The sequence below is a fragment of the Trachypithecus francoisi genome, unplaced genomic scaffold (genome assembly GCF_009764315.1).
Source record: "Trachypithecus francoisi isolate TF-2019V2 unplaced genomic scaffold, Tfra_2.0 Lachesis_group17, whole genome shotgun sequence".
Classification (NCBI taxonomy): domain Eukaryota; kingdom Metazoa; phylum Chordata; class Mammalia; order Primates; family Cercopithecidae; genus Trachypithecus; species Trachypithecus francoisi.
In genome coordinates, this window is record NW_022681462.1 from 36,646,120 (window position 1) to 36,671,219 (window position 25,100).

Here is a 25,100-nt window from a genome sequence, read left to right on the forward strand (position 1 = left end):
TCATTATTACCACAGTGGAGGGCTGACCTCATAGAGGCTACCCTCCTTCCTTAGTCACCCAAGCCTGTGAACTATGATTGTCAGTTGTATGTGGACCATCTGCCCACTTAGCATGCAATTTTTGATGTGACAGACATCCCAGATGTCCAATTCCCCCGTGATGAGGTATGAGCCTTGTCCAGCCCTTTTCCTCAGGGAAGCAATGTCAGATGAAAGACTTAGAGTTGCCTAAACTGGCTAGCCAGTTTGTACTGCCACATGTACAGTATTGGTGATAACTGAGAAAGGTTAGAACATTGTGTTGCATTTTGAATTTCTACCATCGTTGGAACCAGGTCTAGTATTATAAGCCCCAGACCCAACCTGTGTGTGAGGCCTAAACAAAGCCTGAGCACTTCAACTAAGACGACCCACCAAGGTGCCACCTTTAGCCTAACCCCTTTGATAAGCTGGCCCAGGTCCCAGTAACTCCATTGTCGGAAACAGACCCCATCCCTTCTAGTGGTGCTGCTGCCTTCTGGGCACAGAATCCAGCCCACAGACCCCTGCATGGTCCCCTTTTTGCCATCCTGTGGCATGGGTAGTAAGAGGGAAGCATTTGGCTGAGGCAACTCATTCATTCAGAATAAATTCACAGCTGCTTAAATTTTGTCAACAGGCCGGGCGCATTGGCTCAAGCCTGTATTCCCAGCACTTTGGGAGGCCGAGGCGGGCCAATCACGAGGTCAGGAGTTCGAGACGAGCCTAACCAACATAGTGAAACCCTGTCTCTACTGAAAATACAAAAACTAGCCGGGTGTGGTGGTGCATGCCTGTAATTCCAGCTACTCGGGAGACTGGGGCAGGAGAATTGCTTGAACCTGGGAGGCGGAGGTTGCAGTAAGCCAAGATCGCACCACTGCACTCCAGCCTGGGCAACAGGGCAAGACTCTATCTCAAAAAAAAAAAAAAAAAATTGTCAACAGTGGCATAACTGAATGATGAAACTAGTTTTCTTTTTCAATTTCCTTTTTTTCTTTTGGGCAGAGCTGAGGCTTCAAAGACCTCAGGGGACTTCTCTCAGTACTCACAGAAACCTCCTACACCCTCAGATGGCACAAAGGGACCGTTTTCTTACTCTTGGTCTGAGTGACTGCCAAGAAGGAAGGCAAAGGTAGAGCAACTGGATCTCTGGCTCTCCACATAGCTTCTGATCTCAGACCTTATTAAAACCCTTTCTGGGCCCAAAGACAAAGCTCACATGAACAAGTGATTTTGAGTCATGAATGAAAAATCTTTCCATAGTAAAGAAGAATTCAGAGATGGACAGGTAAGCATGCACTCTTATTTGGGAAAGATGGTGTTGGTTTGAGGTATATCATTAAGTATAGTAAGAATATATTAAGAGAATATGAAGCTTTAGAAAAATTTAGAAACCTTCATGATAGTTCTCTTTGTTCTATGAGAAGGAGCTTCTGTTCACCTCAGGGTCAATTGCTTTTTCCTGATAGCTTGTTTTCTGACTAAGTTATGAGATTTTTGTTTTCTTTTTACTTGGGTAGTGGGGAGAATTTCATTGAGAAATCACCCTCAATGAAATTGATTTGTATTTCATTGATTTGGATCATTTACCTTACTAGCCTCTTCCCTGTGAAATGCTTGCTTTGGCCTGATCATCCTCAGGACTCAGTTCAGTGTGATATGTCTTTGTGTAAGCTGGGCACCTAACCCTACATGCCTTACCTTTCATGCTACCTTGCCTACCCAAAAATGGTCTTAAATGGTGGCTGTGGGATTCAGTGGCCAGACTGGAACAAAGCCTTTACTTTGGGTCTCCAGAAAGATTTTCTTCACTGTAGTAAGATGCGAACTGTTCCAAAGAGGGAAGTCTTTGGACACCGTAGGGGACTGAATTGGAGAAGGAAAGGAAGGGTGAAATGAATACCAGGTACACAGACCCCTGCAGGAAGTTGTTCAGCACAATGAATCACCAAATATTTTAGAGATAAAATTTCAACAAAAATTTGAGACGAATATTTTCTGCTTAGTACTGTGCCAATGGGTGTGAAACATATAAAAGAAATATAAGAGCCTGGGCACAGTGGCTCACACCTGTAATCCCAGCACTTTGGGAGGCTGAGTTGGGTGGATCCCCTAGGCCGGGAGTTGGAGAGCAGCCTGGCTAACTTGATGAAACCCTGTCTTTACTAAAAATACAAAATTAGCTGGGCATGGTGGTGCATGCCTGTAATCCCAGCTACCCAGGAAGCTGAGGCAAGAGAATTCCTTGAACCCAGGAGGTGGAGGTTGCCATGAGCTGGGATCACACCATTGCACTCCAGCCTGGGTGACAAAGTGAGACTCTGTTTCCAAAAAAAAAAAAAAAAACAAAAAAGAAATAAAAGAGAAGGTCCTTATACAGGCCTTTTGCAGAGGAACTTTTGCTGTATACAAGGGTTACTGGACTTACGGGCACGAGACAGCATTGTAGCCCCAGCTAGTAAGGTAGGTTGCCTTGAGAAGGTGGAATTGACCTTGATCAGAGAAGAGGATGAAGGTGTATTCTGAAGGAAAACTACATGAATGAAGGCATGGAAGTGAGGAGAGGATCTGCGGCAGGTGTGTTGATTGTATTACAGTGGGAAATCATAATGTTTAGCCATCATGAGCTCCATTACCAGGGAGTCTGGTCGGCTGTGGGGTGTTTTGGCCTCCATCCTTGCTCTGGAACATGAAGAAATGAAAGGTATGCTTAATGAGCATTAGTTGGAAATGGAAAAAAAAAAAAAAAAAAAGCAGAAGGATTAGAGTAACAGGATGAGCTGGGATTCCAGGGCTTTGGCATAATACATTCACATGGTTCAAAATCCAAAAAGTACAGAAGGATATACATATTCTGAAGAAACTACCTTCCACCCTTGTCCCCCAGCCACTCAGTTTTTCTGCTGGAGACAAAGCTACTGCTTCCTTGGGTATAACTCTGAAAATGGTCTCTGCAGAGACAAGCAAATGTGCTTATGTACTTTAAAAAAATAAAATGGTAAAATAGTGTATAGACTTGTCCTTTGCTTTTTCACTTAATACATCATGAAGATTGTCCCATATTGCTTGTAAAGCACTTTCTCATTTGTCTTTATGGCTATATAGTATCTTACTGAGTGAATGTGCTTTTATTTATGTAATCAGCCCATTAGTGAACATTTAGGTTTTTCCAGCCTTTTGCTATTATAAACAATGTGACAAAGAATCACACCATAAATGTAAACATGTCATTTTGCACATGGATGACTATATCTGTTAGATAAATTACTAGAATGCAGTATCAGGCCCCACATATACAAAACATGTATGATTTTGTTAGGTACTGTCAAGCTGTAGAGGTGGTAATAGTTTAATCTCCAGTGTTTTGTGCACTCTAGCCAATGTACATGTTATCAGACTTTTCGATCTTTGATAATCTGACTAATAAAACAGTAGTTTTACATGACTTTTTTTTTTTTGAGATGGAGTCTTTTTCTGTTGCCCGGGCTGGAGTGCAATGACACCATCTCGGCTCACTGCACCCTCTGCCTCCTGGGTTCAAGTGATTCTCCTGCCTCAGTTTTTCGAGTAGCTGGGATTACAGGTGCATGCCACCACGCCCAGCTACTTTTTTGTATTTTTAGTAGAGACGGGGTTTCACCACATTGGCCAGGCTGATCTTGAACTCCAGACCTGAGGTGATCCACCCACCTCAACCTCCCAAAGTGCTGGGATTGTACAGGCGTGAGCCACCACGCCCGGCGATGTGTTTTTTTGTTTGTTTGTCTGTTTGTTTTAATGAATGAGGTTGAGCATTTGCTCATATGTTTAAAACCAATTTGTGATTGTGCAGGATGGCTCGTGTCTGTAATCCCAGCACTTTGGGATGCCAAGGTGGCTTGAGCCCAGAATTTGAGAACAGCCTGAGCAACCATATGTAGACCCCATGACTACATGGGCATGGTAGTGTGCACCTGTGGTCCCCGCTACTTGAAAGGCTGAGGTGGGAGAATCCCTGGAGCCAAGAAGTGAGTGAGCCATGATCGTGCAGTCCCAGGTGGAGCAACAGAGCGAGGCTCTATCTCAAAAAAAAAACAACAACAACAACATGGAGAAATCCCATCTCTACTAAAAATACTCTACTAAAAATTAGCCAGGCGTGGTGGTGCATGCCTGTAATCCCAGCTACTCAGGAGGCTGAGGCAGGAGAATTGCTTGAACCCAGGAGGCATAGGTTGCGGTGAGCTGAGATTGTGACATTGCACTCCAGCCTGGGCAACAAGAGCAAAACTCCCATCTCACAAAAAAAGAAGAAAAACCATCATTTGGGTTACCTTTTGCATAAACTGTCTATATCCTTTTTCTAATGTTTCCACTGGGTTGGTTTTTCTTTCTTTCTTTCTTTTTTTTTTTTTTTTTTGAGACAGAGTCTCACTCTGTTGCCCAGGCTGGAGTGCAGTGGTGTAATTTCAGTCTACTGCAACTTCCACCTCCCAGGTTGAAGCAATTCTCGTGCCTCAGCCACCTGAGTAGCTGGGATTACAGGCATGTGCCACTACACCCAGCTAATTTTTGTACTTTTTAGTAGACATTGGGTTTCACCATGTTGGCCAGGCTGGTCTTGAACTCCTGACCTCAAGAGATCCTCCTGCCTTGGTCTCCCAAAGTACTGGGATTACAGGCGTGGGCCACCATGCCCGGCTGGTTTTTCTTTTTTGCCTTAATGATTTTTTTTTTATCTGAGATTAAACTTTATTAAAGTTACTTTTCCAGAAAATTCAGTAAATATGGTAATGTAGGAAGAAACTTAGGCTCATAAGTCTTTTAAATTTTTACATAATCTTTAATGATGTTGATCAGGAAATTCTTTCATTGGTAGAATTACTTCTCCAGTCTGCAGAATTGTATCACTTGGGAATATTCTGGGCTTCTTTTCAACGATGCCATATGGTTTTTTTAGATACATGATACTTCGCGGTGCTCTATATGTTCAGAGAAATTTCTCTAGTAACGAAATGTAGAAATGATGGTTTTTTTTTTTTTTTAAACAGCAGAGACAGGGTCTCCCCATGTTGCCCAGGCTGCTCTTGAACTCCTGGGCTCAACAATCCTCCTGCCTCAGCTTCCCAAAGTGCTGGGATTATAGCTGTGAGCCACCACACCTGGTAATTTTTAGGATTTTAAAAGAACACATTGAAAAATTAGCTCTGTATCTGTGACATGAGTTACAAACGATTGGCTGAGTATTTTGGTCAGTTTTTTGTTTTTAATCTGTAGCAGGGGATAGGTTTGGCTGAGCAGAAAGGCCATAGCAAACTGCTTCACTAAACTTCACTCACTCGGAACCCTCAGACTTTAAAGAGCCAAGAAATCGGTATAAAACTTTTGAGACAACATTAACTAAGCTTTTTGCAGTTTTTCTTAGGACCAGATTAAATAGAAGTTTTCCTTTACAGTATTCATTATGGTTGATATCTCTGGAGTTCAACCTTTTTTTGTGGTGCTAGGAAAAGGTGCGACATTTACCTTTGCAGGGACACAGATGGAGCTGGAGGCCATTATCTTTAGCAAACTAACACAGAACAGAAACCTATATACCACATATCCTCACTTATAAGTGGGAGCTAAATGATGAGAACACATGGACACATAGAAGGGAACAACGCACACTGGGGCCTATTGGAAAGTGAGGAGGGAGAGGATCAGGAAAAATAACTAATGGGTACTAGGGCAAATACCTGGCTGATGAAATAACCTGTACAACAAACCCCTGTGACACAAGTTTACCTATGTAACAAACTTGCACATGTACCCCTGAACTTAAAAGTTAAAGAAAAAAAAGGTATGACATTTAAACTGTTATCTTTGGGGGATTAATATGTGCCTGGGAGATTGACCCTTGTCTGTTTTACAGGGTGAAAGAATGTCTTCTGGATATTCTCCATCATATGACAACGACAAGAGTGTTCTGGCTTTCAGAGGAATCCCTGTATGTATCCCCCACACTTTTGGTACCTTCTGCCAGGGCTTTTGTTGTGTGTTACTGTGTGGTGTCAGAACTATGCTAGACACTGGGGACACAAGGGTGGCGTAGACCTTCGCTTTCTGGAGCTCACACTTGAGGGGAGTGAGGGGAGGGTGTATTGAATACAAACATACAAAACAACTTCTATTTAATAAGATAATTGCTATAATGAAGCAGGCTATAAAATGCAGAGAAAATACCAAAGGCATACCACAGTCTGAAATGAGTGTATGAATTTTTGTTTATTTACATTCAAGGTGGACATACACTTGTCCCCAACATCACCCAACTTCCACATCATAGTTGAAGTTTTACAGGTACCTCAATTTAAAATTGACTTCAGGCCGGGCGCGGTGGCTCAAGCCTGTAATCCCAGCACTTTGGGAGGCCGAGACAGGCGGATCACAAGGTCAGGAGATTGAGACCATCCTGGCGAACACGGTGAAACCCCATCTCTACTAAAATAATATGAAAAACTAGCCGGGCAAGGTGGCGGGCGCCTGTAGTCCCAGCTACTAGGGAGGCTGAGGCAGGAGAATGGCGTAAACCCGGGAGGCGGAGCTTGCAGTGAGCTGAGATCAGGCCACTTCACTCCAGCCCGGGCGACAGAGCAAGACTCCGTCTCCAAAAAAAAAAAAAAAAAAATTGACTTCAAGGCCAGGCACAGTGGCTCATGCCTGTAATCCCAGCACTTTGGGAGGCTGAGGCAGGCAGATCACTTGAGGTCAGGAGTTCCAGACCAGCCTGGCCAACACAGTGAAACCCCATCTCTACTGAAAATACAAAAACTAGCTGGGTGTGATGATCCACACCTGTATTCTCAGCTACTCGGGAGGCTGAGATGGGAGGAGCATTTGAGCCCAGGAGGTGGAGGTTGCAGTAAGCCAAGATCAGGCCACTGTACTCCAGCCTGGACAACAGAGTGAGACTCCATCTCAGAAAGTAAATGAATAAAAAGTAAAAAAAATAAAATTGACTTCAGTCACCCCATCAGGGCACCCTAGATCCTTTTGGCCTCCAGTGTCGAGGACATTCAGTACAGTGGATGGGAAGTGTTTGTGTATATGGGGGTATGTGGATTCCATCCTCACACTAAAGATCAGCTGCCTCTACAGATCTCAGAGTTGAAGAACCACGGCATTCTCCAGGCTCTGACCACAGAAGCTAATGAATGGGAGCCACGTGGTAAGGTTCCCTTCAGGGCCCTTGGAGTCTGGGTGTGACCCAAGTCAGATCTTCCCATGGATCTGCTGTTCATCATTTGAATTTCTGTCACTCCTTGTCTTTCAGAATTTTGTAGATTTATCATTCGTTGGGGAAAAATAGAATCAACAATGAATTAGGAATCAAAAGACTTGAGTTCTGATCTTCCCAAGTCAGACCTTCCCATGGATCTGCTGTTCATCATTTGAATTTCTGTCACTCCTTGTCTTTCAGAATTTTGTAGATTTATCATTTGTTGGGGAGAAATAGAATCAACAATGAATTAGGAATCAAAAGACTTGAGTTCTGATCTTCCACTGCTAGTGGTTTACTCTGTGCCTCTGGGCAAGCCATCAGATCTCTCATATTAGTACCTCCCTTATCCTCAAAGGGATGTTATGAAAATGAGACACCATATGGGAAAATCCTTTGAAAAATTGTTCTACTTTATCTGCTTTGCAAGGCACTTCCCCATACTATATTTAAAGTTCACTTCACTTGCCAAGTGATTACGGAGAAAGGTATAGTCCAACCTGGCCAACATGGTGAAACCCCATTGTATTAGTCTGTTTTCATGCTATTGGTAAAGACATACCCGAGACTGGGAGGAAAAAGAGGTTTAATGGACTTACAGTTCCACATACCTGGGGAGGTCTCACAAACATGGTGGAAGGCAAGGAGGAGCAAGTCACATCTTAATGGATGGTGGCAGGCAAAGAGAGAGCTTGTGCAGGGAAACTCCTGTTTTTAAAACCATCAGATCTTGTGAGACTTACTCATTGTCATGAGAACAGCACAGCAAAGACTGACCCCCATGATTCAATTATGTCCCACTAGGTCCCTCCCACAACACATGGGAATTATGGGACTTACAAGGTGAGATTTGGGTGGGGACACAGAGCCAAACCACATCACCATCTCTACTAAAAATATTTTAACAATTAGCCAGGTGTAGTGGTATGCACCTGTAATTCCAGCTACTCTGGAGGCTAAGGCACAAGAATTGCATGAACCCAGAAGATGGAGGTTGCAGTGAACCAAGGTTGTACCACTGCACCCATACCTGGCCACTAGAAATATGAACTTTTAAAAAAATACTAATTTTTTTTTTTTAGAGACAGGGCCTTGCTCTGTCTCCCAGGCTGGAGTGCAGTAGTGCAATCATAGAACCTGTGGGTTCAAGCAGTCTTCCCACCTCAACCTCCTGAGTAACTGTGTATCACCAGGCCTAGCTAATTTTTTTTTTTTTTTTTAAGAGACAGGTTCGCCGGGCGCAGTGGCTCACACCTGTAACCCTAGTACTTTGGGAGGCCGAGGCAGGCAAATCACGAGGTCAGGAGTTCAAGACCAGCCTGACCAACATGGTTAAACCCCGTCTCTACTAAAAATACAAAAATTAGCTGGGCGTGGTGGCATATGCCCGTAATCCCAGCTACTCAGCAGGCTGAGGCAGGAGAATCACTTGAACCTGGGAGGCAGAGGTTGCAGTGAGCTGAGATCGTGCCACCATACTCCAGCCAGGCAGCAAAGCAAGACTCCATCTCAAAAAAAAAAAAGGAAAAGAGACAGGTTCTTGCTGTGTTGCTCAGGCTGATCCTCACCTTAGCCTCCTGAGTATCTGAGAATGTAAATGTGAGCTTCTGTGCATAGCTAAAAAAAATTATAATATAGGAACATCATTTGGACATCTGTGAAGTTTCTTTTAAGGGAATTTTATCTTTATGGTGACAAACCCAGCATTAATATATTAATAATTTTTAGTTTAAATGCATATATATATATATTTACCCCCTCCCAGGGACAGGGTCTCGCTCTGTTGTCCAGGCTGAAGTGTAGTTATGTGATTATAGCTCACTCCAGCCTTGAACTGCTGGCTCCAGCAGGGACTACAGGTGTGCATTACCATGCCTAGCTAATTTTTAAAAATTTTTATGTAGAGATGGTCTCATTATGTTGCCCAGTCTGGTCTCAAACTCCTGGCTCAAATGATCCTCCCACTTTGTCCTCTCAAAATGCTGGGATTACAGGCATGGTGGCATATGCCTATGTCTCTGGCTAACTAAAAAAAAAAAGCAAAAAATAAATGTAGGCTGGGCACAGTGACCCACACCTGTAATCCCAGCACTTTGGGTGGCTGAGGTGGGCGGATCACGAGGTCAGGAGTTCTCTACTAAAAATATAAAAATTAGCCAGGAGGATCGCTTGAACCCAGGAGGCGGAGGTTGCGGTGAACCGAGATCGCACCACTGCACTCCAGCCTGGGCAACAGAGCGAGACTCCTTCTAAAAAAATAATAATAATATAATAATAAATAAAAATGTAAAAAAAGAATTAATAAGCTGACTCAATTGGCAGTGCTGTTGACTATATGAGTAAGTGGAATAGAGCTGAAATAAAGGAGACAATTATAAAAAGGAAAAAAGATAACCGAATTAATGTGAGCTGTGTTAATTATCCTGAATATTTGTCCTTTGCCCCCGTGTTCTTCTGTTGGTGGGGGAAGACAGTATTTATGTCACATGTAGGAAGCGTCTGCCTCGTTCCAAGAGAAAAGGAGAAGAAGCTCTTACGTGGTTTGGGCATTTGTGTTTTTAAGCACCAGCTTGCTATTGCTGGTGGAAACCTTGAACTTTTGTTGACTAACCTGTTTTGACAGCATATTCCCACCCCCTTGCCACTGTGGTTCCTGCTCCTGGCTCACAGACTTTGATCAAGCTGTGTGTTGGCAAGGGTGTATGGGGTTGGGGAGGGATTGGTTAAGTAGCTAGTACATGAGGCTCTGACAGGTGAAGAATAATAAATCAATAAAGCTACATGAAGGTAAAAGGGTGAAGGATCCTGTTCAACTTCACAATTAGCATTGCGTCCTGCTGTTCTACTCATGCCCTAACCCCCTCTTTTTTTTTTGAAACAGAGTCTCACTCTTGCCGCCCAGGTTGGAGTGCAATGGCGCAATCTTGGTTCACTGCAACCTCCGCCTCCCAGGTTCAAGTGATTCTCCTACCTCAGCCTCCCAACTAGCTGAGATTACAGACACCCACCACCGTACCCAGCTAATTTTTTTTTTTTTTTTTGTATTTTTAGTAGAGACAGGGTTTCACCATATTGGCCAGGCTGGTCTCGAACTCCTGATCTCAGGTGATCCACCCACCTCAGCGTCCCATAGTGCTAGGATTACAGGCATGAGCCACTGCATCCAGCCTTCTCTTCCCTTTGTGTTCAGCCACTTTGTCCCTCCTTTTTAGCTTTTATGCTGAAAGCGAGTTTTATTTTCTTGATCATCCAAGGTCAAATATTCTCTTCAAGCTGTCTTAGAAACTCCAAGGCTCAGTGTCTGCTACTCCGGAGTGGAGCGGGTGAGATGGAATTTCCTAGAGGTCCAGACATTTAGGACCTTGGACCCATCTCACCCGCTGCCTCTGGCCATTGCCGTGCTGGACCTGAGCCCACACCTGTGTTGATGATAGTGGCTTACCTTTGGGCCACATACTGTCCTAGAAAGTAGAAGAATTACCCCATCCTCACAACAGCCCCATGAGGGGTTACAGATGATAAGTAACTTGCTTGAAGACATACAGCTAGTAAGAGGCAGAGATGAAGCATTCACATGTAGTTTGGCTCTCAAGTGTACTTTCAGTAACTATCCTCTACTGCTTCCCAGCCGCTTTCTCTTTCTTATATTCTATTAGTGTCTGGTAGCATTTCATTTAATCTGCAGGTATATTCTCCCTACAATTTATTGCCATGTGATGTCCTCAGCCAAGATTGTGAGGCAGAGAGGAGCTGTCCTAACCTACTTTACCACTGAGGCTGGAGAGGTCATATTTTTGGTATTAAACTGGAGCCTCTCTATCCTTCACATTGTTGATGTCCTCGGTAGCAAACTGGAAAAGTCAGTGACAGAAGATGCCACTAGCAGTTTGAGCCAGAGAGTGACAGCTCTGGTTTGGAGAAAAGGGCTGGGTGGTGGCTCTAGAAAGCCCATCCTTCTGCTTTTTTTCTCCCCCTTGTATTTTGCTTTCATTCATTCATTCATCAAACATTTGTTGAGCACCTATTATGTGTCAAGCTCTGTGCTAGGCTCTGGAAAACCTGGCCCCATGTAGCTCACCATGGAGCAGGAGAAACAATGACTAGACTATGATAAGCACGGGTTGTCAGGGTCTCACAGAGCAGTGACCCCTCATCCGGACCCATGAGGTCAAAGAAGGCATCCAGGAGAGGATGGTGTCAGAGCTAACTGAAGAATGAGAAGGAGCTGCACCAGCAGGGGTTGGAACTGATGGTGGCAGTGCCTGGAGTCTTGATTCCAGTAGAGGGAGAGCAGTCTGTGAAAAGGCACCAAGGGTGGGAGAGGGCAGAGCACATGGAGGAACTTCAGGTAGTTCTGGATGACCCTGGGGCAAAGCTAGAGAGGTAAGAAGAATCTACAAATGTTCCTCGAGTTAAGGTGAACTTCCATCCCAATAAACCCATTTGGAAGCAAAAAATATAAGTCGAAAGTGCATTTAAGGCTGGTCCGAGTAGAATGATGTTTACAACGAATTGATCACAACCAGTTACAGATGTTTCTGTTCCTTCTCCACTCCCACTGCTTCACCTGACTAGCATTAAAAAAAAAAAAAAATTAAAAACAAAAGAAAAGAAAAGAAAAATGCATTTAATATCCTGATAAATCCATCTAAAAGTCAAACAATTGTAAGTGGAACTGTCACGAGTTAGGAACCATCTGTAGATCGTGAAGTTATGTGGATACTGTGCTGTAGAGTATGGGTTTTATCTGAAGGACTATGGAGAATCCCTGAAGGGTTTTCAGCAGTGATGTCTGATCTTACTTTTCTTTTTTTTTTGAGGCGGAGTCTCGCTGTGTCGCCCAGGCTGGAGTGCAGTGCCACGATCTCTGCGCACTGCAACCTCCGCCTCCCGGGTTCACGCATTCTCCTGCCTCAGCCTCTGGAGTAGCTGGGACTACAGGTGCCCGCCACCATGCCCGGCTTATTTTTTGTATGTTTAGTAGAGACAGGGTTTCACTGTGTTAGCCAGGATGGTCTTGATCTCCTGACCTTGTGATCCGCCCACCTTGGCCTCCCAAAGTGCTAGAATTACAGGTGTGAGCCACCACGCTGGCCTGATCTTACTTTTTTTTTTTTTTGAGGCGGAGTCTCGCTGTGTCGCCCAGGCTGGAGTGCAGTGCCACGATCTCTGCGCACTGCAACCTCCGCCTCCCGGGTTCACGCATTCTCCTGCCTCAGCCTCTGGAGTAGCTGGGACTACAGGTGCCCGCCACCATGCCCGGCTTATTTTTTGTATGTTTAGTAGAGACAGGGTTTCACTGTGTTAGCCAGGATGGTCTTGATCTCCTGACCTTGTGATCCGCCCACCTTGGCCTCCCAAAGTGCTAGAATTACAGGTGTGAGCCACCACGCTGGCCTGATCTTACTTTTCTTTTTTTTTTTTTTTTTTTTTTTTTTTGAGACGGAGTCTCGCTCTGTCGCCCAGGCTGGAGTACAGTGGCCGGATCTCAGCTCACTGCAAGCTCTGCCTCCCGGGTTCACGCCATTCTCCTGCCTCAGCCTCCCAAGTAGCTGGGACTACAGGCGCCCGCCACCTCACCCGGCTAGTTTTTTGTATTTTTTAGTAGAGACGGGGTTTCACCGTGTTAGCCAGGATGGTCTCGATCTCCTGACCTCGTGATCCACCCGTCTCGGCCTCCCAAAGTGCTGGGATTACAGGCTTGAGCCACCGCGCCCGGCCTGATCTTACTTTTCAAAAGCTCACTCTAGCAAACCTGTGAGGAGAGGATCAGAGGGTGTTAAGACCCAAGGCAGCCGGATGTGGTAGTGCATGCCTGTAGTCCCAGGTGCTCAGGAGGCTGAGGCAGGAGGATTGCTTGAGTCCAGGAGTTCTGGGCTGTAGTGTGCTGTGCTGATCAGGTGGCCCCACTAAGTTCAGCATCAATATGGGGACCACCCAGGAGTGGGGGACCACCAGGTGGCCTAAGGAAGGGTGAACTGGCCCAGGTCAGAAATGGAGCAGTTCAAAAATCCTGTGCTGATCAATAGTGGGATCATGCCTGTGAATAGTCACTGTACTCCAGCCTGGGCAACACAGTGAGACCCCATCTCTTAAAAAAAAAATAGGCCCAAGGCAGGCAGACAAGGCTGGGGTCTGCAGTAGAGGCCCAGACATACCTAGATCTCAGAGGGTCTCCTTTTCTCCCACTATTGCAGTTGTGAGTACAGAGGTGGTCAGAGCCCAAGAAGAATGGGAAGCTGTGGACACCATCCAGCCAGAGACAGGTAACTGTAGGAATGTTGCTATCTCCCCATAGCCTCTCTGCCAGCAAAGGCAACATTCACACATATGGCAGATGTTTCTGTGAGTCTGGGACTAGGAGACAGAGTTCCTAAGAGTGCTCATTTTAACTATATAACATAGATTACAATATCTTTTTCAAATCCGAATATGATGACATCCTACCTATGGAGGAAACCAGAGTGAAGGCCATGGAGAAAGGGCTGCCATCCCTGTCCATCTTCCACCCAGCCGTGAGAGAAGACAGGGTTGACCTTGGTTAGGGCAGCTTCTACAGCGTGGTGAGGTTGGGCAGGAGGATGGAGACAGGGCCCCTGTGTGAGGCTGCTCAGGTTGTTTACTGCACAAGGAAATCCCTGGGGATGGGAGCTGAAGCAATCTGCTGGAAGGCTCTGAAGGCTGAATCAAAGTTGTCTCCTGTTTCTTTCTAAGAGGTTTGGATGAAGCAATAGAACTAGGACCTATATCTAGCCTGAGCCTCTATGGAGCTCCTGGGCCAGTGAATAGTATCAGCCATCACCTATATTGCTAACTGATCCGTGAATTCCCTATTGGCTATCACAGAGGTGTGTGGTTGGGGGTTCCTATATAGTGTGTAAGAAGGGAAGAGTGGAAATTAGGAAAGGCCCCTAAACAAACTGGTTGCATGCTCTTATGTGGGTACCCACCCCAGGCAGTGACTTGCCCCCTCACAGATGAGAGAGTTTAGGGATCGCCTTGTGGGGCAGATCTGCCCCATACTCACTGCAGAGGTTGGCCTAGCACGACTGAATAGCCTAGTCCAAAAAGAGAGTCATCTTCGCAGATAATGCCAGCCTCTTGAAAGAAGATTGGTTGTAGCTGTAGGTGTCTGATGTTCAACTGAAAGTCAGTGCTTGGCTTGGAGGTGACAAGTAGGAGGACCTCAGTAAATGTTTGCTGACAGAATGACTCCTATAAATCCTGGCATGTCTTCCTTTTTGCCACAGGGAGCCAGGCTAACTCAGAGCAGCTTGGGCAGCTAATCTCCTTCAGTGAGGCCCTGCAGCACTTCCAGACTTTGGACCTTTCCTCCTTAAAGGTATGATGGTAGCAGGGTTTGGAGTCTCAAGCAAAGTGCCTTTTCCCTAGGAGCCAAGCTTCTGTCCCACCAGGATAGGGCATTGGGCAAGCAAATCTCCCCTAAGATCTTGGTGCCCAGGATCATGGGTGGCTTAGGACCCATGCTTCATTTGGGGCCTTGGTAGCTTTTGTGGGACTGTGCCCTTACAGCTCCTGTGGCCCTGTCATTCAGAGGCCTGTATAGCTGTTTCTCTACTCTTCCCTTTTAGGGATGGGGACATGTAGAATCAAGTACTAGGCAAGGCAAACTGTTGAGGGAGCTGAGTAATTCATGGCCAGTGGAGGAAAACCTTCCATTCCCTCAAGGAACCAGAAGCTATTTAGGAATTTAAGAAAGATATAAGTTAGAAAAAGAAGAAATATTTGGGGGAATAAATGCTAGGGGTGGGTTAGGTGCTGGGCATAGTGGCTCACACCTTTAATACCAGCACTTTTGGAGGAGTTTGAGGTGAGGGGGTCACTTGAGCCCAGGAGTTCAAACCTACATTAAGCTGTGATCACACCTGGGCAACAGAGTAGGACCCTGTCTCTGTGAAAAATAAAAAACACTAGGGAGCTTTCTGGGACATATTGAGTAACAATACATTTAGATAAATGTGATTTCAGGTCTTCTACCTAAATCCTGGCTCAGGGGAGAGAGGCTAAAAAGATAGGAACCAAGTTGTTTTTAGGACGCAGAGAGCCAAAAGCTACCAAAATCAGAATGTTCTAAGGCTTGCAGTAGTGACCCTGGGCCATGAGAAGCCAACATGACCTCATTTGGGAAGTGCTGGTTGTGACCAAAAGATTCCAGCTGCCCCTCAGAGTCATCTAACTCCAGTGAATCCCCACCTCCTGGGAAACCTGTCCTGGCACTTGTCTGACTGCCTGGGGGAGCTGGGCATGTGTAACCCCTGTGGGAGTTAGTGGAATAGCTAGTTCTGGAAAAGCCCAGAGGACTAAATGCAAATAATGGCTGATAATACCTACCCTTGGGGATGTCTCTTTCACCTTGCAAAAAATCTGGGAGCTGGAAGAGCCTGGCTCTAGAGACAACAGGTGCCTTGCAGCTTCTGCCTCCTTCCCCTGGCCCAGAGACCAGCCAGCTAGCTGGGGGAATTACTTTCTGCAAGCGCTGCCTCTGGTCTGAGCCTGATGGGAAGTTGGTTAAGGGAGATGAAGCAGCACTCTGCCCATTGCCTGCAACTTCTTCCCCAGAAAAGAATCCAGCCAACTATTCGAAGGACTGGGCTCACTGCCCTTCGACACTACCTCTTCGGGCCTCCAAAGCTCCACCAGGGCCTTCGGGAAGAAAGGGATTTGGTCCTGACCATTGCTCAATGTGAGTGCAATGTGAGCCCACAGGGCAGTTGCTGCATCTGTGGTGAGGCAAGACCCTGTGTGCTGACACTGTTGCTGAGGCTAAGCCAGGAATATTGCATGTACGATGGTTGGCGGGTGAGAGTGGGAGCTGAGAATTGGAAGTCTTTTTTTTTTTTTTTTTTGAGACGGAGTCTCGCTCTGTCACCCAGGCTGGAGTGCAGTGGCCAGATCTCAGCTCACTGCAAGCTCCGCCTCCCGGATTCACGCCATTCTCCTGCCTCAGCCTCCCAAGTAGCTGGGACTACAGGCGCCGCCACCTCGCCCGGCTAGTTTTTTGTATTTTTAGTAGAGACGGGGTTTCACTGTGTTAGCCAGGATGGTCTCGATCTCCTGACCTCGTGATCCGCCCGTCTCGGCCTCCCAAAGTGCTGGGATTACAGGCTTGAGCCACCGCGCCCGGCCAGAGAATTGGAAGTCTTGAGCACAGTCCAGATCTCACATTCTCTGAGCAGCACCCAGTTCTCCCATGAGGGGCAATCTGGCAGACAGTGTGGGTGTGTTTTGGGGCAGGTGGCCTGGATAGCCAAGACCCAGTGCATGGCCGAGTCCTCCAGACCATCTATAAGAAGCTGACCGGCTCCAAGTTTGACTGTGCCCTTCATGGAGACCACTGGGAGGACCTGGGCTTTCAGGGTAAAAGGGAGGAGTAGCTCATCTTCTTTTTCATGCCTCTGATTCCAGGACTAGAGTGAGAGGCCAGGTCGTTCTCATCCAGCACTATGAGGGGGAAGATCTCAGGGGAGTATTCTGGGAGGAGGGTGTAGCAAATGCAAAAGCCCTGAGAGGGCACCTGCTTTCTCTGCTTGAAAAATAGCCAGAGTAGGTCTGGCGTGGTGGGTCATTCCTGTAATCTCAGCACTTTGGGAGGCTGAGGTAAGTGAATCATGAGGTCAAGAGTTTGAGACCAGCCTGGCCAACATAGTGTAACCCATCTCTACTAAAAATAGAAAATTTAGCTAGGCATGGTGGTGTGCACCTGTAATCACAGCTACTCAGGAGGCTGAGGCAGGAGAATTGCTTGAACCTGGGAGGCGGAGGTTGCAGTGAGCTGAGATTGCACCATGGTACTCCAGCCTGGGCGACAGAGCAAGACTCTGTCCCGGAAAAAAATAAAAAATAAAAATTAGCCAGTCATGGTGGCACGTGCCTGTAATCTCAGCTACTCAGGAGGCTGAGGCAGGAAAATCACTTGAACCAGGGAGGCGGAGGTTGCAGTGAATGGAGATTGCACCACTGCACTCCAGCCTAGGTGACAAAGGGAGACTGTCTTAGAAAAGAAAAATAGCGAGAGTGTGGCTGAGGTGGAGACGAAAGTGACAGAAGAAAAGGTCACTTGGTGGTCTTTTAGGCTGTTGTAAACATTTACTCTAAGTGATATGTAAAACCCTGGAGTGATGTGACTTAGAATCTGGCATTTTTGGGTTTTTTCCTCTCTAAAAATTATTTATGAAAATTTTATCATATATTATTTTACTTTCTGAGTGAAACAGATCATTTCACCAGTTTTTAGGTTGTACTTTTTTTTTTCAAAACCATATCAAATTGGCCGGGCATGGTGGCTCACGCCTGTAATCCCAGCACTTTGGGAGGCCAAGGCAGGTGGATCACCTGAGGTCAGGAGTTTAAGACCAGCCTGGCCAACATGACAAAACACCATTTCTACTAAAAATACAAAAATTAGCCGGGTGTGGTGGCACGTGCCTGTAGTCCCAGCTACTCAGGAGGCTGAGGCAGGAGAATCGCTTGAACCCAGGAAAAAGAGGTTGCAGTGAGCCGGGATTGCACCACTGTACTCAGCCTGGGTGACAGAGTGAGACTCCATCTCAAAAAAAAATAAAAATAAAAATAAACAAAGCCATATCAAATTATATTTGTATAGAATAGGGAAATATCTTAATTTTGAAAGGAAACTTTAAGGCAGGGCACAGTGGCTCACTCCTGTAATCCCAGCACATTGGGAGGCCGAGGCAGGCAGATGACTTGAGGTCGAGTTCGAGACCAGCCTGGCCACCATGGTGAAACCCCATCTCTACTAAAAATACATAAATTAGCCGGGCGTGGTGGCATGCATGTGTAATCCCAGCTGCTCAGGAGGCTGAGGCAGAAGAATCGCTTGAACCTGGGAGGTGGAAATTGAACCCAAGATCACACCACTGCACTCCAGCCTGGGTGACAGAACAAGACTCTGTCTCAAAAATTTTTTTTTTAATTTTAAAAAAAAGATAAAAGGAAACGTTATGTACTCCTAATTAACTGGTGGTCTGTTGGTGTGGCAACATGGTTATGTCGCTGTTCCCTCTCTCATCTATCACGTAATCGTCTTAAATGTATCCTCTCTATATGTAGAGAATCACACCAGCAATGTAAGATTTTTGTTTCAATCAACAAACATAATTTTTTTGAGGAGGAGTTCTCATGAAGAACCAGAAAAACTGCTAGACAAATTATAAAAGAGCTGTGACACTGCAATAAATGTAATTTCTAAATCTCTGGAGAAAAAGGAAAATCTGGGCCAGGCACAGTGGCTCACGCCTGTAATCCCAGCACTTTGGGAGGCTGAGGTGGGAGGATCACGAGATCAGGAGTTTAAGACCACCCTGGCCAAAATAGTGAAACCCTGTCTCTACTAAAAATATAAAAATTAGCTGGGCATGGTGGCACGTGCCTGTAGTCCCAGCTACTTGGGAGGCTGAGGCAGGAGAATCACTTGAACCCAGGAGGTGGAGGTTGCAGTGAGCCGAGATCTCGCCACTGCACTCCAGCTTGGGCAACAGAGTGAGCCTTTGTCTCAAAAAAAAAAAAAAGAAAAAGAAAAAGAAAAATGTTGTGTTTACTCTTTCCATTGTTTGTTCTTCCTTCCTAATATTCCAAAGTTCCCTCTTTTATTTTTTTTCTATTTCAAGGACTTCCTTTAGTTATTCTCTTAGGATAGGTCTGCTGGCTATAAATTGTCTTTGTTTTCCTTCATCTGAGAATGTCTCAATTTCCTCTTCACTTCTGAATTCTGTGGATATAAAATTCCAGGTTGACGCTTCTTTTTATTCAGCACTTGAAAATGTGCTGCTTCCTTCTGGCCTGCGTAGTTTCTGATGAGAAATCCACTGTCATTTGAATGATCTCTCCCTCATAAGTAAGGAGTTCATAGTCTCTTTCTGCTTTCAAAATCTTTTCTGTGCCAGGCATGGTGGCTCACACTTGTAATCCCAGCACTTTGGGAGGCCGAGACAGGAGGATTGCTTGAGACAAGGAGTTCAAGACCAGCCTGGGCAACATTGCAAGACCCTATCTCTACAAAAAAATATTTTTTTTTTTCTTGAGATGGAGTCTCACTCTATTGCTCAGGCTGGAGTGCAGTGGCACCATCTCAGCTCACTGCAACCTCCACCTCCCGGGTTCAAGCAATTCTCCTGCCTCAGCCTTCTAAATAGCTGGGACTACAGGCCTGTGCCACCATACCCAGCTTCTTTTTGTATTTTTTAGCAGAGATGGGGTTTCACCATGTTGGCCAGGCTGGTCTTGAACTCCTGACCTCAAGTGATCCACCTGCATGAGCCTCCCAAAGTGCTGGGATTACAGGCATGAGCCACCATGCCTGGCCAAAAAAAAAAAATTTTTTTTTTTTAGTAGCCAGGTGTGGTGACACATGCCTGTAGTCCCAGCTACTGGGCAGGCTGAGGCAGAAGGATCACTTGAGCCCAAGAAGTGGAAGCTGCAGTGAGCTGGGATCACACTACATGCCAGCCTGGGTGACAAAGTGAGACTCTGTCTCAAAAGAAAGATCTTTGCTGGCCGGGCACAGTGGCTCACGCCTGTAATCCCAGCATTTTGGGAGACCGAGGCAGGCGGATCATGGGGTCAGGAGTTCGAGACCAGCCTGGCCAATATGGTGAAATCCCGTCTCTACTAAAAAAATACAAAAATTAGCTGGGCGTGGTGGCACATGCCTGTAGTCCCAGTTACTTGGTAGGTGGAGGCGGAGGTTGCAGCAAGCTGAGATCACATCACTGCACTCCAGCCTGGGCAACAGAGCAAGACTCCGTCTCAAAAAAAAAAAAAAATATTTGCTTTGTCTTTGGTTTTCAGGAATTTGACTGTGATGTGTCATTGTGTGGATTTCTTTGGGCCTCTCCTGTTTGAGGTTAGCTCAGCATCTTCAGTCTGTAGGTTTGTGTCTTTTGCCAAATTTGGTCAATTTTCAGCCATGATTCCTTTGAATACTTTCTTCAGCTCCACACTTTGTCCTCTCTTGTGGGATTCCAATGATACAAATGCTATCTTTGTTCATTGTTAAAAATCTTTGTTATAGCCTCAGATCTCTAAGGCTCTGTTCATTTTGGTTTTTGCTCTTCTGTCCCTCTGTTGTTCATATTATGTAATTCTGTTGTTACTGTCCCATATTCAAGTTCACTGATTCTTTCCTCTGCTGTCTCTGTTCTCCTGTTGACCCCATCCAGAGAGTTTTTAGTTCTAGTTATTCTATTTTTCAGTTCTAAAGTTTCTATTTGGTTATTCTTTATATCTGCTGTTTCTTGACTGAAACTTTATATTCTTTCATTTTTTCAAAGTATATTTGTTCATAATTGCTTACCAAAGGCATTTTATGGTAGATACTATAGTCATTTTCTGTCATTGCTGTAACAAATTACCGCAAACCTAGTGGCTTAAAACAACACAAATTATGATCTTATAGTTTTCTAGTTCAGAAGTCTGACTCAGGTCTCACTGAGAACCTGTGTTCAAGATCAAGGTGTTGGCAGCAGTGTTCTTTTTGGAGGCTCTGGAGGAGAATCCATTTCCTTGCCTTTTGCAGCTTCTAGAGGCCACCTCCATTCCTCCGTCTTCAAAGCCAGAAACAGCATCTCTCTGAGCCCCATTCTTCACAACTCTTTCTCTGGCTCTGGGCTTGTGCCTTTCTTTTCTACTTTTAAGGACACTTCCGATGACATTGGGCCCACCTAGACACTCCAGGATCATCTCCCTTTCTGCTGATCTGCTGAATGCTACCTGCAATCTTAATCCCCTTTGCTATGTTACATAACATAGTCATAGCTTCTGGGGACATGGCCATCGTGGGGCGGGGGGATTATTTTGCCTACCACGGCTGCTTTAAATTCCTTGTCAAATAATTCCAACAACTGTGTTATCTCAGTGTTGGTGTCTGTTGATCATCTTTTCTCATTCAAACTGAGAATTACCCAGTTCTTGGTGTAACAAGTGATTTTTTATGGTATCTTAGACATTTTGGATAGTTTGTATGAGACTCTGGATCTTACTTAAATCTACTTTAGCAGGCCTCCTCTGTTACTGTGCCAGCAGGGGAAGGAGGGGCGTCACCTTGTTACTGCCGGGTGGGGGTGGAAGTCCAGGTATCCCATCTGGCTTATACTAATACCAAGTTCGAGACCAGCCTGGCCAACATGGCTGGTGGGGCAGGGGTACCTCGTTACTCGTCCTATGTGACTTCCACATTGCAGAGGAGGCAAGGGGTCTCCTTACCCCTGGGAAAGATAAAGTCCCAGCTCCCCGCTGGGCCTTCTCTGATGCTACCCTTGTGGAGCTAAGGGTGCCTTGACAGTCAGGCCAGGATGGAAGTCTAGGGTCCCTACTCCGCCTTTTCTGGAGAAGAGTGGGGATAGGGCCACAGTTTTCTCTGTGGTGTTTTGCTGCAGTAGGGTGGGTGTTGGCTAAAGCTTTCTGTCTTGCTACACTGCCTCTTTCTCCACCCTTTGGCTAGAGAGAGCAGCTTTCCTTGGGGCTTTTTAGTCTGCTCCCATTGGCATTTCTGGGTTGCTGTCTTCTCCAGCACCACTTGGGCTATATTAGGCAAAAAGAAACCCAGGAATTCACCAGAGAGTCATTTCTCAGCTCTCAGGATTCCTAGTAAGTCTGTCTTCCCTCCTTTCAGAGTCTTCTGTTTATTTTATATAGTAATGTCCAGGGCTTTTAGCTGTACTTAGTGGGAGGAATAGGCAGAAAGTACATTATTCATCTTGTTCCAGAACTGTAAATTCAGCCTTTTTTGTAAAGGATCACTCTGGTTGTTTTGTGGAGAAGTAACTGTCAAGGGTCACAGACAGCAGCAAGAAAACTAATGTGGGAGGCTGCCCCAGGGCCCTGGGATCCCCATTTGGTACATAGCCCCTGCTTAGCTCATTAGAATGAGCCCCACAAGTGTGGCAGAAAGTGGACCTGTGCTGCTCATGCTCTCCTAGCCTGGGAAGAGGCCAGTGTCAGGGCAGCTTCCCACGGCAAGCTCTTAAAGCATTGCTCGCTGCCACACCCTGTTTCCTCATGGCCTCTGTTACAGGAGTGAATCCAGCCACAGACCTGAGAGGCGCAGGCTTCCTTGCCCTCCTGCATCTACTGTACCTGGTGATGGACTCAAAGACCTTGCTGATGGCACAGGAGATTTTCCACCTGTCTCGTCACCCCATCCAGGTGAGACTTTGGTGGGAAGCCAGAGGAAAGGAAAGGGCTGTGGAGCTAGGACCTGAGTGGCCCAGAGGGCTCCCAGGACAGCTGAAACAAGCCAGGAATGGGCCTCCCCATCAGTCTGACCTGCATTGAAATAGGAGCTCTACCATTTATTAGCTGTGTAGCTCAAGCAAGTTCCTGAACTCCTCAGAGCCTTGATTCCCTCATCTGCAGAATGGAAATCATAGTGTTGTTAGAAATGCTTGTTCTTTGCTGCCGTAAAGAAATAGCACTTGAACGTTAATTTCTTCAGCAAGGCTATTTTTTTACTTTCTACAGAAAGGGTACACTAGCTAGCAGTTTTGCCATGAGAGTACACTGAATAAAGGAGACAGGGTCATTTATAACTTGACCCATCTACTTTACTGCTGTGTCCGGTTTCTATTGGCTGGAACAGGACTTCACATTCTGTATTTGTCCTGATTGGCTAGCAACTTAGAACTTTTTAAAAGAGGCAAAGGCAGAGGAGAACAAAGGAAGGGGGAAGTAACTTGTGGAATACTGAGAAAGGTAAAAACACCTTCAAATAAGGATGAGGAACAGGCTATCACTTAATGCTTGCTTGGACTAGTATAAGCATGCCAGGGCAATACTTAGGCTAAATTGTGGGAGCTAAGAACATAAAGTACATTGATTTCTTTATTACGGCTAGTAGATGTTTAAGAATGTTAGCAGAGGTCTTTGAATAAATTTTGCTTCTAAGAGAAGTTACTATTTAACTTAAGTAGATGGGGAGGAAAGTCTTTGAAGAGGAACCTCTACTCTACTTTTTACAGTGTGAGCCCCAAAAATCTGAGGTCTCAGTTAATTTAGAAAGTTTCTTTTGCCAAGGTTGAGAACACAGGCCCGCCCGTGACACAGCCTCAGGAGGTCCTGATGATACGTGCCCAAGATAGTAAGAGCACAGCTTGGTTTTATACATTTTTAGGGAGACATGAGACATCAATTAACATATGTAAGAATGAACATTCATTCCGTCCAGGCAGGATGACTAGCAGCAAAAGCAGGAGGACTCTGAAGCAGGGAGGGGGCTTCCAGGTCATAGGTAGATAAGAGATAAATGATTACATTTTAATTTCTGATTAGCCTCTCCAAAGGAGGCAATCAGATATGCATTTGTCTCAGTGAGCAGAGGGGCAACTTTGAATAGAATGGGAGGCAGGTTTGCCCTAAGCAGTTCCTGGCTTGACATTTCACTTTAGCTTAGTGATTTTGGGGGCCCAAGATATTTTCCTTTCACATTTTCCCCCTTTTCTTTTTTGAAATCTTTTGGAGAAAGCATTTTAGAAGAAAATGAATCTCTGGTCTTAGGTTCATCTGATCTCTTATAGCTAGGATGGTTTATTCCTAGACGGGTAGGTTCTGAGTTATTAGGAAAGTTCATTTTTGGAAGGTTGTGAAGTCTCATGTCCTGTGAAGAGAAAATACGGGAAGGAAGGGAGAAAACAACAAACAAAAGAACAATCCTGGAAAATCAATATAGGCCACATTACTCTGAAGTCTATATCAGTAGGCAGGTATGAATGTGGCTTATGTATGTAAATAGGTTGCTGTTATTTTCTTCTGAAGTTGTCTGGCTTCAGTTTGCAGGGCTGCAAGAAAGCACGGCTTAGTTTTCAGTAACTCCAAATTAGAAAAATGGAAAAAAAAAAAAGAGGAAAAGAAATTGAAAACATTATTTTGTTTTGTTTTGTTTTGTTTTTTTGGAGACAGAGTCTCGCTCTGTCCTGTCAACCAGGCTGGAGTGCAGTGGCGCGATCACGCGCACTGCAACCTCTGCCTTCCGGGTTCAAGCGATTGTCCTGCCTCAGCCTCCTGAGTAGCTGGGATTACAGGCACACGCCACCATACCCAGCTAATTTTTGTATTTTTAGTAGAGACGGGGTTTCACCATGTTGGTCAGGCTGGTCTCAAACTCCTGACCTCGTGATCCGCCCACCGCAGCCTCCCAGAGTGCTGGGATTACAGATGTGAGCCACCGTGCCCGGCCAAAAACATTATTTTGAAGACTTGTAGCCAAGAAAATTAGAATTCAGCCCAAACTGTAGAAAATTATTAAAATTGAAAAACATTAGGCAATATTAGGATCTCATGACAGGTGTACTATAGTTTTTAAAACATAATTTTTCTTTCTCCAGTTTCTTGTTTTTACTAAAGACAAGCATGGTAGGACCGATTTGCTTTATAATACTTGGCCAGATTATTTGTATAAAATACAGCAAGAATAATTATTTTAAACATAGGCTTTTTAAAAACATTGACTTTGATGGAACTTTGTTATTTAGAAGGAATCTCAGGCAAGACTTTTTTAAAGCCAAGCCTTGCCAGGGATTTGTACCATCAAATATCTATGAGTTGGGTGAATTTCCTCTCCTCTTGAGGTTCCAAGATAAATCTGGGGCTCTTGGGCCTGTCGTAAAGTAACATTCTTTACTTAACACAAGTCAGAAACCCTGTTCAGGGACTGTGTACACAAAATATGAGGCCAGTTTCCCAAGGGCTTTATTGGCTCCATAAATCAAGTTTGATTCCTTAAAAGAAAGAACACGGTTCCAGTCAAAGCCTTGGTAAAATAATCAGTTTCTCCAGTTGTGTCCTGTTACCCGTGAAAATAGATTCT

General features: G+C 45.3%; 1 protein-coding gene and 1 non-coding gene across 2 annotated transcripts in view; one reads left to right on the plus strand and one right to left on the minus strand.

The window, feature by feature from the left end:
- ELMOD3 (ELMO domain containing 3) overlaps nucleotides 1-25,100 on the plus strand; it is a 40,702-nt gene that overhangs the window by 1,193 nt on the left and 14,409 nt on the right. The window contains exons 2-9 of the mRNA XM_033175297.1: nucleotides 1,027-1,309; nucleotides 5,915-5,989; nucleotides 7,141-7,210; nucleotides 13,459-13,527; nucleotides 14,512-14,603; nucleotides 15,842-15,965; nucleotides 16,517-16,639; nucleotides 22,314-22,444. Coding sequence (XP_033031188.1) covers nucleotides 1,262-1,309; nucleotides 5,915-5,989; nucleotides 7,141-7,210; nucleotides 13,459-13,527; nucleotides 14,512-14,603; nucleotides 15,842-15,965; nucleotides 16,517-16,639; nucleotides 22,314-22,444 — 732 coding nt within the window. The 5' untranslated portion in view covers nucleotides 1,027-1,261. The remainder of the gene's footprint in view (nucleotides 1-1,026; nucleotides 1,310-5,914; nucleotides 5,990-7,140; nucleotides 7,211-13,458; nucleotides 13,528-14,511; nucleotides 14,604-15,841; nucleotides 15,966-16,516; nucleotides 16,640-22,313; nucleotides 22,445-25,100) is intronic.
- Nucleotides 18,411-18,472, minus strand: LOC117063130. Its single transcript, XR_004428747.1, has one exon. It is a non-coding gene; the product is annotated as a U7 small nuclear RNA (small nuclear RNA).